Below are 12,993 nucleotides of genomic sequence, written 5' to 3' on the forward strand. Positions count from 1 at the left end.
TGTGTATGGGGGGGTCTGGGGTCCCCAACTCTCTTGAAGTACTACTGCTAAGACGACTGTCCTCAGTTCCAGGTCCTGGGGTGGGGCTGTAGTCTCCCATCATCTGAGTGAGGCTGGGCCTCTGTTCATTCTTAACACTAGTCAAGGATGAAGAGATCACCAACATCTTGCAATGGGGTCTACTCCTTATGCACTGTGGGAATTTCTTCAATCCCCTAGTATCTAAGCCATGACTCTGAACAAGTCAAGCCAGGCTCCCTGCCTCTCCTTCCTCAGGTACCACAGTTAAGGCCACATACCTGACCACAGTGGCACCCAAGGTTTAAGAAGTCCAAGAGAGGATTGGCTGCAGAGATGGTTGAACATATCCAGCCTATCTGCTGGGAGGGGTGAGTAGGACCCAGATGGCTAATTCTTCCATGACCTGCCTTGAGGCTGACAAAACCAGACAGAGCAGCAGGCCAGGACCCTGGCTCAGACTCAAGCCACATGCTTGTGAATGGTGGGTCCTATCTAAGGGCAGGGGAGCAGTCACACTGCAGGGCAGGTGCAGATGTTATGCCTCTAAAGACCTTTAATATTCACTCCCCATGGCTGTGATGTGCACACATTATGCCCAATACATGGGTATAAGCATACACTAACATAAATGCAGACACACACACACACACACACACACACACACACACACACACACCAGCATTCATGGGCACACAAATATGCAAGTACCACACACACAAATGCATACGTACATATATGCACACACAAACACACACGCCCGTCTGCCTTAGCATATATAGTGTGCACACAAACACACCCATGGAGATGCACACGTGCAGTACATAATCTTCCAGAAGACACGTGAATTCGGACAATTGGAGTTGACAGATAAACTCAAACAGCAGACAACCAAAGTGAGGTCACAATCCCTGTGCTTGAGAGATCTGATGTGGTCTTGGCACACTGGTAGCCGGGGACCTGGAAGCCACTCTACTTCTGACCAAGGTCTTTGCCCTATAAACCATGGGATTTGGTGATGTCGAGGTCCTGGGTGTGGCAGTGGACAGCTATGCTCAGCACCCATCTAGGTCACAGTGGAACAGCACTTAGGCCCTCCTGGACCACCACGTGACCCTCTCAGCTCCTGGGATGTGAGATGATCTCAGCGCTCACAGCCCCAAAGTGCTTCATCCCACGCCACCTGCTCCTGAGCTTTTGTCTGCAGTGACTCATGGGAATGAATGGAACATTCCACTGACTGTGGGGGCAGCCTGGTGGGAGCTCTGATCTCACGCTCAAGATTCTTAGAAGAATTGAGCTGTGCTGCTCTGGCCCCACAACAGGCACTGATATGGGGGAGGGAGTCCCAGGGACCTGGGGATGTCTCCAGATGCAGACAGCAGGACAAGACCCCAGCCTGCCCAGAACAAAAGATCAGTGCCAATCTTCAGTCTTCCCACAGCAGCACAGTGTGGAGAGTGTGGGCACACACAGAGGGTCCCCAAGGGCCCATGTACAGCAAAGTTTAGAAGTGGCTGGCAGTAAAGGGGAACAAGCTCTTCCCTCCCTCAGGACATGGTGCACTAGGAGAAAAGATACCAGGCTCCCCATGAAAGGTTCCACCCAATCCAAATACCTGATCTGGAGGTGGAGGAAAAGGAGGAGAAGGAGGAAGAGGAGGAGGAGGGTGGCACCTAGTCTCTAGCACCGCTCTGGGAACAAGGCACAGAACTAGGTTATTTAGCGCACCCACCAAGCTGAGAATCTCTCAGAAAGAATCCAGGCAGCTGCCTGTGCTCTGAATGGAGTTGGGGCAATATGCCCAATGAATTGGATTAATTACTCAAAAGCCAGAGGAATTTTGCTTCTGCCAGGAAAACCACTTTCCTCTTTAATACAAATTCCACTCACAGTCCTGCCAGCCTCCCTCAAATTAGACCGCAGCTGCAAACCAAGCCCAAAATACAACACCCAGACAAGGGACAGGGGCACAGGCTACCCACGTGCTTCATGCTGCCCTGGTTCCCCCACCAAGCTGACATAACTAAACTAGCAGGGAAAAAAGTCAGGGAAGATGCTGTCTGCTTCATCCTTCAAGGCCAGGCCAGGGCTGCCAAAATCCAAGTCCCATAGCTCTAGGGGGCCAGCGTGGAGCTCCTGGGAGCTGGGCTCAGGGTCCCCCAAGAAGCTTGGCTCTGCCCTGTCTGTAGGGCTGTTTGTGGCCAGGGTTGGGCCTTCTCTGCCCTCCACCGACCCTGAAAGAAAAAGGAACGTCAGTATGGCAGGCATGCACCCCAGACACTAACAGCACAGGGGCCTCTCACGCCTCTACTGCCTTGCCCTTTGTCCCTCTGTGTGTAGGGAATGTGAACCTGTCTCTCTCCTCCCAGTGGAGGGGGATGAGCCCAACCCTGGTGACCCTACTGTCACTCATGGCAGAAGCCCAGAAGTGTTCCCTCAGCACTGGGCCCTGAAGGCAGTGGAGACATACAGCACATGCCTTGTCTACCACATGTCCTGATGGCCCAGTGGAGCTGACCGAGGGACACTACAGAAAACATCCAGGACTCCACACAGCCACTTCCACATGTGCTCATGCAGTCACACATGGTCACACTTTACCTCTGTCCCTGCCAGTCATCCTGATCATCACCAGACAAGGAGAGGGAGACGACATGGGGACCTTGGGTCAGAGAGCAAGCTGGGCCTGGGCACAATCTCCCTGGTCCTGTCAGGTTGGACACAGGCCCTAGAGCCAGGGCCGGTGTGGGGAAAGGCAGCCTGGGCTCACAGCCCCACTCACCCAACCACCAATCAGGATTGGTGGTCAGCAGAAAGGGTGCTCCATCCACCACGTCGGACCCTGCCCCTGGGGTGTATCTGGAGATGAGAAGATCCCTTAGTGCCCACAAGTGCACCTGGGCAACAGAAACTCAACAAAAACCAATCCCAATCCTGCAAAGGCACTTCTGACTCCACAGACGCTCAGCCTGCCAGGGCCAAGTGTAGAAACCACAGCTACAGGGTGCAGGCCCTAGCCATAGACCTCTGCTGAACAGAGATCTGTGCTAGCTTCTCCAGTCATGGCCTCATCCCTCCCTCTCCCTCCCACACCCCAGCTGGTGTGTGCTCCCCAAACACAAATTTATTTCACCACCAGCCCAAACAAAAGATAATTACAACACAAAAAATGTTTTAGAAACACATATCAGAGAGCCACATGGTGAGTCTGGCTTGGGCCTTCTGCCTGGGCCACCTCTCAATGTGGGGTAGAAGTCAGGACCAGAAGCTTCCACAAGTGGAAAAAGGCAGACTAGTACAGGTGACAGCTGCCACAGACAGGCAGAGAGACAAACGGATGCACCCACCTGGCATCAGGCACAGATGTCAGGACCAAGTTCTCCTCATCCAGCATGCCAGGAGATTCAGTGTCCCTGGCCAGGGATCCCACAGGGTGCAACCCACTGGAAATGATGTCACTTGTCTGGGGGCTGGCTAACTGCCATGAGTGAGGAAGCCAGGGTGAAAGCCCAGGACTCAAGCTGGAAGGCTCTGAATGGAAAGAAGAAAGGTTAGCCCTCCCAGTTTAGGCCAGCCACATGGTTTAGGCCAGCACATGTGGAAGCCAGAACAGGGAACCAAGCAGGGGAGTGTCCGAAGCCAGGTGTCCAACTTCAGGTCAGGGCAGGTTCCTGGAGAAGGTAGTCCCCAGGCCTTGGGTCACTCACATGGGTTCAGATCAGGCGCTCCCCTCAGCACTGCTCCTGTGACCTTGAGCCCTCCCTCAGACCAGCTGCCTATCCTCATGACCCCTATACCTGAGGCTACTTATAAGTTCTGCCCAGCCAACTGATACTTCTAGACACTGCAAATACATATGATGGGAGACAAAACAGCCAGGAAGGGCAAGTGTAAACTGTCATCAGAGGCACCCCACCTGGTGACTCCTGGTACCTACTGACCAGGGCTTGGCATTGGGGAGCAAAACCCCATGTACTGGAGGTATAGGTGGAAAGGCTGCAGGCCTCAGCGTCACCCCAATTTCAGGAGGGCAGAGGTGAGACAGAGTTGCTAGACTCTGGGCACAGGCAAGGCAGCCCCTTCAGCAACAGTGCCAACCATGGCCCACCCATGGAATGACAATGTGCTCTAGGGTTTACCAGAGGGGGAGGAGGGTCTCTCCAGCAGTTCTGACACTCTCCCCATGGCTTGACTCTGGTCCATACCCAGCATCCCACAGCATGGGGGGTCCTGCACCCTGAAAGAATATAAGACATTTAGAAGGAGCTCAGAGCCCTATAGAGCAGAAGAGTCAAACCCCATTCTTCCCAGTGTCCTGAGTCTGCTGACAAGATCACCCCTTGCAATACTGTCACAGCAGGCTCATGGGTACCACTGTAAAGACTCACTGAGTCTTTATACCTCAAAGGGGTGTGAGGGGCTAAGTGCTATTATGCAGCTAAATGTTGTTGTTCAGATAGAGCCTGGGGCCAAGGATGGGGCAGAGGGACACTAACCGAGCTGCAGATGCTTTTGCTATTCCCGAGTCTGGCTTGCTGTCTTCAATCTGATCCGCCAGGGCTACCTGCAAAACGTCACCCTGCCACATGTGCCACATCTCCTGGGAAGGCTGAGGAACCTGAAGTTTAAGTCCACACAAACCAGGCAGAAGCTCAGGGTGGGGAAGCTGCTGTCCTCAGTCCAGCCTCCCCATCAGATGCCCAGGGATTCCCTTGAGCTTGGCCTGGGCCCTGAACAGGGAAGCGTGTGCAGGGATGATGCTTCACTCCTCAAACAGTTCTTGAGTCAGGCTGCATCCACCCAGCAGCTTGGCCACAGGGCCTCAAGTCATCAGAACAGAGTTCACCTCAAGCATAAGCATGGCAAATGTACATGGGACTGTCAATCCGGCAGCAGTCTTGGGATCAAAGGGTAGGAAAAGTCTAACTGCGTGTATCCTTGTCCAGAACTGGGCTTGTGGAGACCCTGAAATCCCCAACACTGGCATCACACATGGGAAACTAACCAATCAAGAGTGTTGGGGAGAGACAGTGGACACTTTCCCCTCTCAGGAGAATACCAACTGGTATGGTTTAGATACATCATGAGGGTGTAGAACACGTGGCCACTTTGGTCTGAAGGATGGGGCCCAAGGGAGCAAGGAGAATGCTACCTACCCCTAAACAAGAATAGTAGATACACTGCAGAAGCCTGACAAGGCCCACAACTTACAGAGAGCTGCTCCCAGTCAGGAGCCATACTGTGGGCAAGCTGGAGGAAGTACACTGCCATCTCCAGGATGGATGCCATGTCCTCTCGCCGGCCATCAAACTGAGGCAGCAGAGCCCGTAGGCGCTCACAGCTCAAGGAGATCCGCCTCCTGCTTCCAGACAAGCAAAAAAAAAAAAAAAAAAAAAAGGTCTAGCCTTCACCAAAAGGGGAAAAGAGCCTCTGGAACCCACCACTGAGCAGCCCCCAAGGCCTCCTGAGCAGCAGGGTCAGCCCTCCAGCAGCCCAAGCCTTTGGGACTGTGACACACAGTTAACTCTTGGCTGAGGGCACGCCCTGGTATGTGTAGGGGTTAATCCAAGTCAGCGGTCTAGCCTCTAGAGGATGAATACACTTGTCTGTGGACCACCAGGGTTTCAGACCAAAGTAGCTGTAGTGACGCTCCTGCCCTCCTTCCACAAGGCTGAGTTTACTTGGGGATCTGGTATTCATTCTGGCTGATTCAAACGGACAGAACCTGGTTAAACCACAGACCTAAACTCCTCCATCCCTTTCTTTGAAGCACTGTCCATCCTGAGGCTGCCCTCACCTGCGTTCTCTCTCGCTGACCACGTTTCTCCGAAGGCAAGAGCCACAGTCTGCAGCAGCCGCAGGACCTGTGCGGGGGCGCGAGCCCTGTGAGGGAGTCTGTAAGCTGTCCCGAGTCTCAGACTGAGGAGTCCTGCCACAGAAAACAAAGCCAAGACGACCTGTTAACCCCACAAAAGCCACCAGCACCCCACATGGAGAATTAAGCCATTTGGGATGGACGTCTGGAAGGAAGGGGCAGACAGGCCTGGGTCATCAAGGAATACCACCTTGCCAACTCATGACCCCTCCTTGACTCCTCCCCGCCAAGATGGGGTGTTCTGGCCAGCTGTGGGCAAAAAAGGTCTTGGGACCCAACTCTCTCAGAGCCTGTCAATCCACACTGCACCTGCATCCCGTGAAGCCGGAGACTCCATAATCCTCAGAGGTCCGCTCGTGGTCGCTGGACGCCATTGGCACGGAGTTGGAGGGAAGGAAGCAACAAACCGGAAGCCACAAATAACCCCAAGCGCTGCCCGCCAGCCTGCCCTCTCACCCACTCTGCCTACCCCCGGGAGCGCGGCATCTCACCAGCACCTGGAAGCCCGCTCTCACACAAGAGGCTCGCCGCCCCCTCACGCCTGCCCACCTCGTGCTGGGCTTGCCCCGCCCCTCCTCGTGTTTGACTCACTGCCTCACGTGCTGGCCTTCAGGCCACGTGACCTGGCTACAGTCCACGTGGTGGCTTGCAGCCCGGGTTCTGGCCCCTTTGCCAGAAAGTAGCAAAATGGTTCCACCCATCAGGTCTCTAGCGGGTTTCTAGGGGCGTGGCCTGCCAGGTGCCCAGGCCTTTTCTTGCACTTTTGCCAAGAGTTGATTCCTTCCCATTTAAGGTAACTCTGTGTCTACAGCTCTTTGGAGTCCAGCCCTGCCCTCATGAAGCTCACAATCTAGCTAGGAGAGGAAGGCTGGCCCACTGTGTAGATGACACCCATGGGATCCCCGCCAGTCTCAGGAGGTCTACAGCGTGGCCAGGCATGCCCTCCCACATTGTTCCTTCTGGCAGGTGCACAGTTATTACCCACACTACAGGATCACCAGAGCCAAGCGGCACCTGCCCTCCCCTGACTCACCTGGCCTGCCATGGCCAACCTAAAGTGACTGGCTCCACTTACCAGCAAACAACAGAGCTGCCATCATTTAAGCCACATGAGCCCTGGGTCCTGCCCCACACACAACCATACGTGCCAGCCACCTGCATCTTGATTTCTTTATCTGGTCCAGTACCAAGGTTTGGAGACCCCCATCTGGAGCCTGTCATCAAAAGCTCCATCCTAGCCTGCAAGTGTCCCTCATCGAATATTCCTTGGGTGACTGGGGGATGGGAGGGAGGAATAGGAAAGCAGGGAGAGGCCTGAAGGGGTGTGTAGTGGTGGGGGCTGGGTGTTAGAGATGCAGGATCCAGCAGGACTTCTTGGGATGGTTGATGGAGACCACTACACCTGTCCTGGGGAATGGCAAGAATGGGCAGGTAGCACAGCAGAGGAAAGGACATTGCCACAGAGTTGGATCTCTTGCCTCTGTTTCCAGCTGGGGTCCTGGGTGGAACCAAGGGGAAAGGTGGTACTGGGAAGTTGCAGGAGGAGCAGCCGTGTCCCTCTCTTCATCCTTGCTCTGCTCAGGCACCAGGAAAACACATGGTTGGCCCAGCCAGGACTGCAGGACAGTGAAGAGAGCCAGAGGTGCTCACGAGTTCAGGCCATCTTGGTAGAAAAACGAAGCCTTGGACCAAAGTATGTCCCTGATCCTGGGGTGAGGTGTGGAGCAAGAGCCAGAGCTTCATTCCCCACAGAGGGCTACTCTCTCAGCCTAGACACATGGGAGAGGGCCTAGGGCCTGCCCCAAAATGATGTGACAGACTTTGATGATCCCCATGGAAGGCCTTATACCCTCCCTGGGGAGCAGGAGCCTGGGGGTGGTGGTGTTCAGTGAGATGCATGGGAAGATGGAAGGGAGAGGGAACTGGGATTGATATGTAAAATAAGAGTGCTTCTAATTTAAATAAAAAGAAAACAATAATAGTTTAAAAAAGAGAGAGAGAGCCAGGGATCACTCTTTGCACTGGAGGCTCAGAGCAATGGACTAACCTCTGTGATCAAGCCCCAATTAAATGCTTTCTTTTACAAGAGTTGTGTGGCTGTGGTGGCTCTTCACAGCAAGAGACTTGAAGGGTATAAGGTCAGGGGCCAGCATACTGCAGACTCTCCAGTATATCAACCTAGGACCCCGGGAAGAGACTGGGTTAGTGGCCCAGGCTGGAGTGGTTTAACCCCACCCATCTTCTAGGTACCCTGTGGGTCTCATCTCTCCTGCTCCCACCCCTCACTGCCGTGGTGTTGGTTTGGTGAGGATTATTCAAAACACTGGACCCAGAAGGCCCACAGTCAGGTTTCAGGGTGTCTTGTGAATACCCTACCTACCAGAGTGTTGTCCTGCATCACTGGGCTATAGCATCTGAGGGTGGTACTGTACCCACTCCACTCCCTGTTGAAAGGCTCCCATGTGACTGAGGGCTGGGCAGAAGTCACTGTGCTGCCTGAAGTCTACACAGCACCTCAGCCTAGCAGGTTCCTGGCAGTGGTGGGCTAGCTACCTAGGGCACTGGGGCTCTAGGTGCAGGCCTCTACCCACCTGAGCACTGAAGAGGGGGAAGAGGGAGAAAGCTGGCTGGACATAGTAGCATCGTGGTGTTGTCAATGCTTGCCCACTAGTGTCCCACATAAGCTTGAGTCACCCAAGTTAGACCACATAGCTCTGGGGCACCCACTTGTTAAGGGTCTCCTTTTTCGGAGTAAGGAGGCTTTTCAAATCCAGTGATGAAATGAGTGGTTCCCAGCAAAGATGTACGTGAGATATAGAGTCAAGACAGACCCTTGACATTCTTTCAGGTCTTAGTTTGGACCAGACCCTGACAACGCCGTAAGGGTGCGATCGGCAGGGGGCGCGCGCGGCCAGGCGCCTAAACCACTACTACCGGATTTTGTTGTTGTTGTTGCCCCCCACCACCACCACAGTAGCCCGCGTACGTACACACACACACACACACACACACACACACACACACACACACACACACACACACACACACACACACGAGTCTTGGAAGGAAAAATGACTAAGTGTTTCTGGGCAAAAAGAAAAAAGAAAAGAAAGGGGCGATTCCGGTTTCCCGACTCCTGCTCCTGCCTCACCACGGTTCCGCATGTCACTTGAAGACCAGCGCGCATCTGGAAGCATCTGTTGAGAGGCATGCAATGAGGGCTTCACCCACCCGACCTTGTCGAGTTTGGCGATGGCTGATGGCCCCAGGTACCGGCTGCTGCACTCCGCCCTACAGAAGTTAGCACCCTTCCGTGGGAATTCCCGTTGGTTCACCAGGACACCATCCCCTATCCCCTTGTGCCAGGCCTCTCAGTGTCAGGAACCTCTGAAGCTTGGGGAGGAGCCTTTGTTTGGACCGGTCTGCTGGAGCCACATGGGTGCGCTAGATGCCACCGTGGCCTGAACACAGCCATTTCTAGGTGCAGAACCCCGACTGCACAGGCATGGGTGTGGAAGGGGTGCGGAGGGGGGATAAGGTGAGGTGCAGAGAGCACCCCTCCCTCGTAATCCCCTACAAAAAGCGCTCAGTTGCAGGCATGGGGAGAGATGCAATGCATCCCACAAGATGCTTTGCATGAGTAGCAGCACTGGGACCAGAATTTCGCCACACAGAAGGGGATTCCTCAGGGCAGCACCTCCCAGGTACAGCGCCTGGGAAGAGGGTGAGATTGAGCTGTCAGAAGACAGCAGTCAGTGGTGGTTCTCCGCTGGTCATTTCTTCGCGGCTACTGACTGCTGATCCCTTTGAGGAAGGGAGTCAGCCCTTCTAAACCACAGGAACACATAGCTTAACCTACCCAAGTGACCACGAGCATGCAAGACTGGTGCAAAGGCACAGAGTCAACACCAGCACGTGGATGGCATTGACCCTGGTCCTGGTCCTCCCTATTCCCTTCCCCATCCCTTTTCCTCTGCGTGCAGCCAGTCTCTGCTTTTCTGGGGCCAAGCACACCAAAGGCAGGCAGGAGATGCCACTGCTGATGGGGGACTCCGTTTCCCCTGAGTAAAATGAAAGGTGGGGCAGCTGGTCTTTGAGGACCATTCTGGGTGACGGTCTTCAGCTGGGGCTTCTAGGGACACTTCTAGAAGTATTAGACGAGGCATGTGTGGCTGCAGCAAATGCTCTGAATGCAGGCAGTGTCCTTGGGAAGCAGACAACACCTGGCCCTCCCCTGGCTTCTCTGGAGTCAATCAAATAGTGACTGTCAGTTGGAGTAAGCCCAAGAGGGCTCTCTGTGACCTTGCTGTGCCACTTACCTCCAGGATTCGGTGTCACCCTCCCTGGGCATTCAACCTGTCTCACTTCACTGCCTGATCCAGTCTATGTGTGGACACTGTGACCTTGAGGTCTGAGCTTCAGCTCCAGGACTAGTGGCATTTCCACCTGGCACTCCACAAATTCCCAGTCCCACCCTGGGACTGGGCCTCTGTCCCTGCAGAGATTCGCTCTCAAATCTGCAGGGCTGGTGTTAGGCAGGGAGAGCGAGGAGAGGGGAGCCTGGGCGGCCCGAAGCGGACAGAGGCCAGGGGTGGGAAATCTGTGGGCAGATTCCTGTACCAGGCTCACAGGCACAGTGAAGTAGCCCTGTCCTGGATGTACCTCTGTTTTACAGGTGCTGGGAAGTGTGCCGTTCCACCCCCAGCGTCTGCCAGCTCTTATCTACCAGCCCTGTGCCAAAGCTGCTCAGACAAAAGTAGGAGTCCAGAGAGGAGCTCTTGGCCCTTTTGATGGCAACTCTATGCCTAAGCTCCATACTCCCGACCCATCTATAGCCTCTCTGCCTCATCTCAAGGCCCCTGCTGTGTGGCCCCAGGCCCCAGGGACCTCAGGGTCACTAGACATTGTCTTCTTCTGCCATGCCCCTTTTTGTGATTCAGGGTTCTTCTGCCCCAGGTGACAGACACCATGACACAAGGTGGGGCCATGACATTGCTGTCTCCACACCCCACCACCACCACCATCATGGTTTTTCTCTGAGTAGCTCTGGAATTCGCTCCGTAGACCAGGCTGCCATTGAACTTACAGAGATTCACCTGCCTCTGCCTCTGCCTCTGCCTCTGCCTCTGCCTCTGCCTCTGCCTCTGCCTCTGCCTCTGCCTCTGCCTCTGCCTCTGCCTCTGCCTCTGCCTCTGCCTCTGCCTCTGCCTCTGCCTCTGCCTCTGCCTCTGCCTCTGCCTCTGCCTCTGCCTCTGCCTCTGCCTCTGCCTCTGCCTCTGCCTTCCAAACTCTGGGATTAAAGGTTTGTGCCACCCACCGTTGCCTCGACATCTTAAAGCCAGAGAGTTCCCCTCTGCCATTCCAGTGCACTTTCCACCAGAGCTCGGACCTTTCCTGGAACTGTATGTTCTGAACAGCCTGGATCCCAGCCATATTGGGACCCTTTGGGCCCTGAAAACTAAGGGCACAGAACTTGATCCTGGCCTCCAGCCAGTGTACGTGCCTGGCTAGCCCTCTGGGTCTGTTGTTAGGAAGCAATGCCTTCCAGGGCAGCAGGAAGTGTCCCAGGCCCCATGGGAAAAATTCTCGAGGGCCCACATGCAGCTCTGGCTGGCAAGAGGCACAGTCAGACAGCTCTGTGACTGAGTTGGGGGAGCCCAGGATGCCATGGGCATTGGACTTGAACATCAACTCAAGAGAGCAGAGTGAGAGCAGGGGACAGAATGATCCCCAGTGCCAATTGCAGATGTAGCCCAGGTTCTTACTTGGCATACCTGAGAGTAGCTTTGGCCACCGGTGATGTTGCTTGGAAAGTCTGGCATGACATAACCCTGTTCTATTGTCATGACTCATCTGCTCAGAGAAACCCTGAGGTTTCTTGACCTAATTTCCAGAGATGTGGAGAGATTTTTCAGATCTTGTTGCAGGGGCTACCAACCATCAAAGGTGATCCCTCTGTCCTTGTAAACTATTCTGGATTTCTCTGAAAAGGGACAGTCCACATGGATGAGAGGTCTTGCCGAAGAAGAGTTGCCTCCCTGGCCCCCAAAAACACACACTGAGAGTCTACATGACCTCGAACATCTATGTGTGTCAAGTGCCTGCTATACACCCAGTGCGACTGTGTGTAAGGACCAGGAGCAGCCAGGAGCAGCTCACCAGCTCGCTCTAACCATGAGTGTGGGACACAGTATGGGAGGGAGCAAGGGCATCCATCCCCAGCGCTGAACCCGAGAGTTGGACTGGCTCAGGAAACGAAGACAGTGTTCAGTGTTAACAGTTTGAGTAGACAGAAGGAGAGGCTAGAGAGATGGCTGAGTGGTTAAGAGCACTTGCTCTTCTTCCAGAAAAACACCTGTGTTTGATTCCCAGCACCCACATGGTAGTTCATAACCATCTGTAACTCCAGTCCCAATGGACCTGACATCCTCTTCTGCCCTCCACAAGTACCAGGCACACTGTGGTGCAGAGACATGCAGGTAAAAGACACACATAAAAAGAAAATGGAAGAAGAGGGATAAGGAAGGAGAGGGTGAGGCTGAGGCAGGAGGACTGTTTGAGCCCATGAGTTGGAGACATAGTTTAGCAACATATTGATATCCTGTCTCAAAAGGAAGAGGACACAATATGGCTGAACATTATCCAGGACCTGAATAAATGGCACCACCAGTAGACATGCTTCCGTGGAAAGGGGAAATCCCATGATCCCCCCCTCTCCCAAGACAAAGATCTGGACTGCGGAGAGAGAAGGAGAATTAGTCTTCCCCAGGGATGGGCACTCTAACTGGTTATCCAATGCCAGGTGGTCAGCCCTGGAGTCATATACATACAAGCAACACTAAACAGTCTCAGCACGCTGTATCTATATATTTTCCATTTATATATACATTTAACAATAACAACTTAAAGAGGTCATGGATTTGAAAGGGAGGGGTACATGACAAGGATGGCAGGAAGTAAAAGGAGGAAATGATGTGACTTTATCCTAATTTTAAAAACAACAAATATATTTTTTAAAAGAAAGGGACAGAACTGGTCAAAGGGAGGAACCTTTGGGTGGGGCCTCTGGAAAGGGCAGGTCCTCCTCAAGAGGGGCC

The 12,993-nt window shown here is 53.9% G+C and overlaps 1 protein-coding gene across 1 annotated transcript; it reads right to left on the bottom strand.

Moving 5' to 3' along the window:
* Positions 1-1,865: 1,865 nt before the first annotated feature.
* On the bottom strand, positions 1,866-6,768 carry Sohlh1 (spermatogenesis and oogenesis specific basic helix-loop-helix 1). Its single transcript, XM_051184012.1, has 8 exons — positions 6,206-6,768; positions 5,819-5,950; positions 5,233-5,380; positions 4,518-4,639; positions 4,161-4,258; positions 3,369-3,552; positions 2,804-2,880; positions 1,866-2,255 (listed from the first exon to the last, which is right to left on the bottom strand). The coding sequence occupies exons 1-8, from the start codon at positions 6,268-6,270 to the stop codon at positions 2,050-2,052; spliced, it is 1,032 nt and encodes a 343-aa protein (XP_051039969.1). The 5' UTR covers positions 6,271-6,768; the 3' UTR covers positions 1,866-2,049.
* Positions 6,769-12,993: the final 6,225 nt, after the last annotated feature.

The sequence above is a fragment of the Phodopus roborovskii genome, unplaced genomic scaffold (genome assembly GCF_943737965.1).
Source record: "Phodopus roborovskii unplaced genomic scaffold, PHOROB, whole genome shotgun sequence".
Lineage (NCBI taxonomy): Eukaryota > Metazoa > Chordata > Mammalia > Rodentia > Cricetidae > Phodopus > Phodopus roborovskii.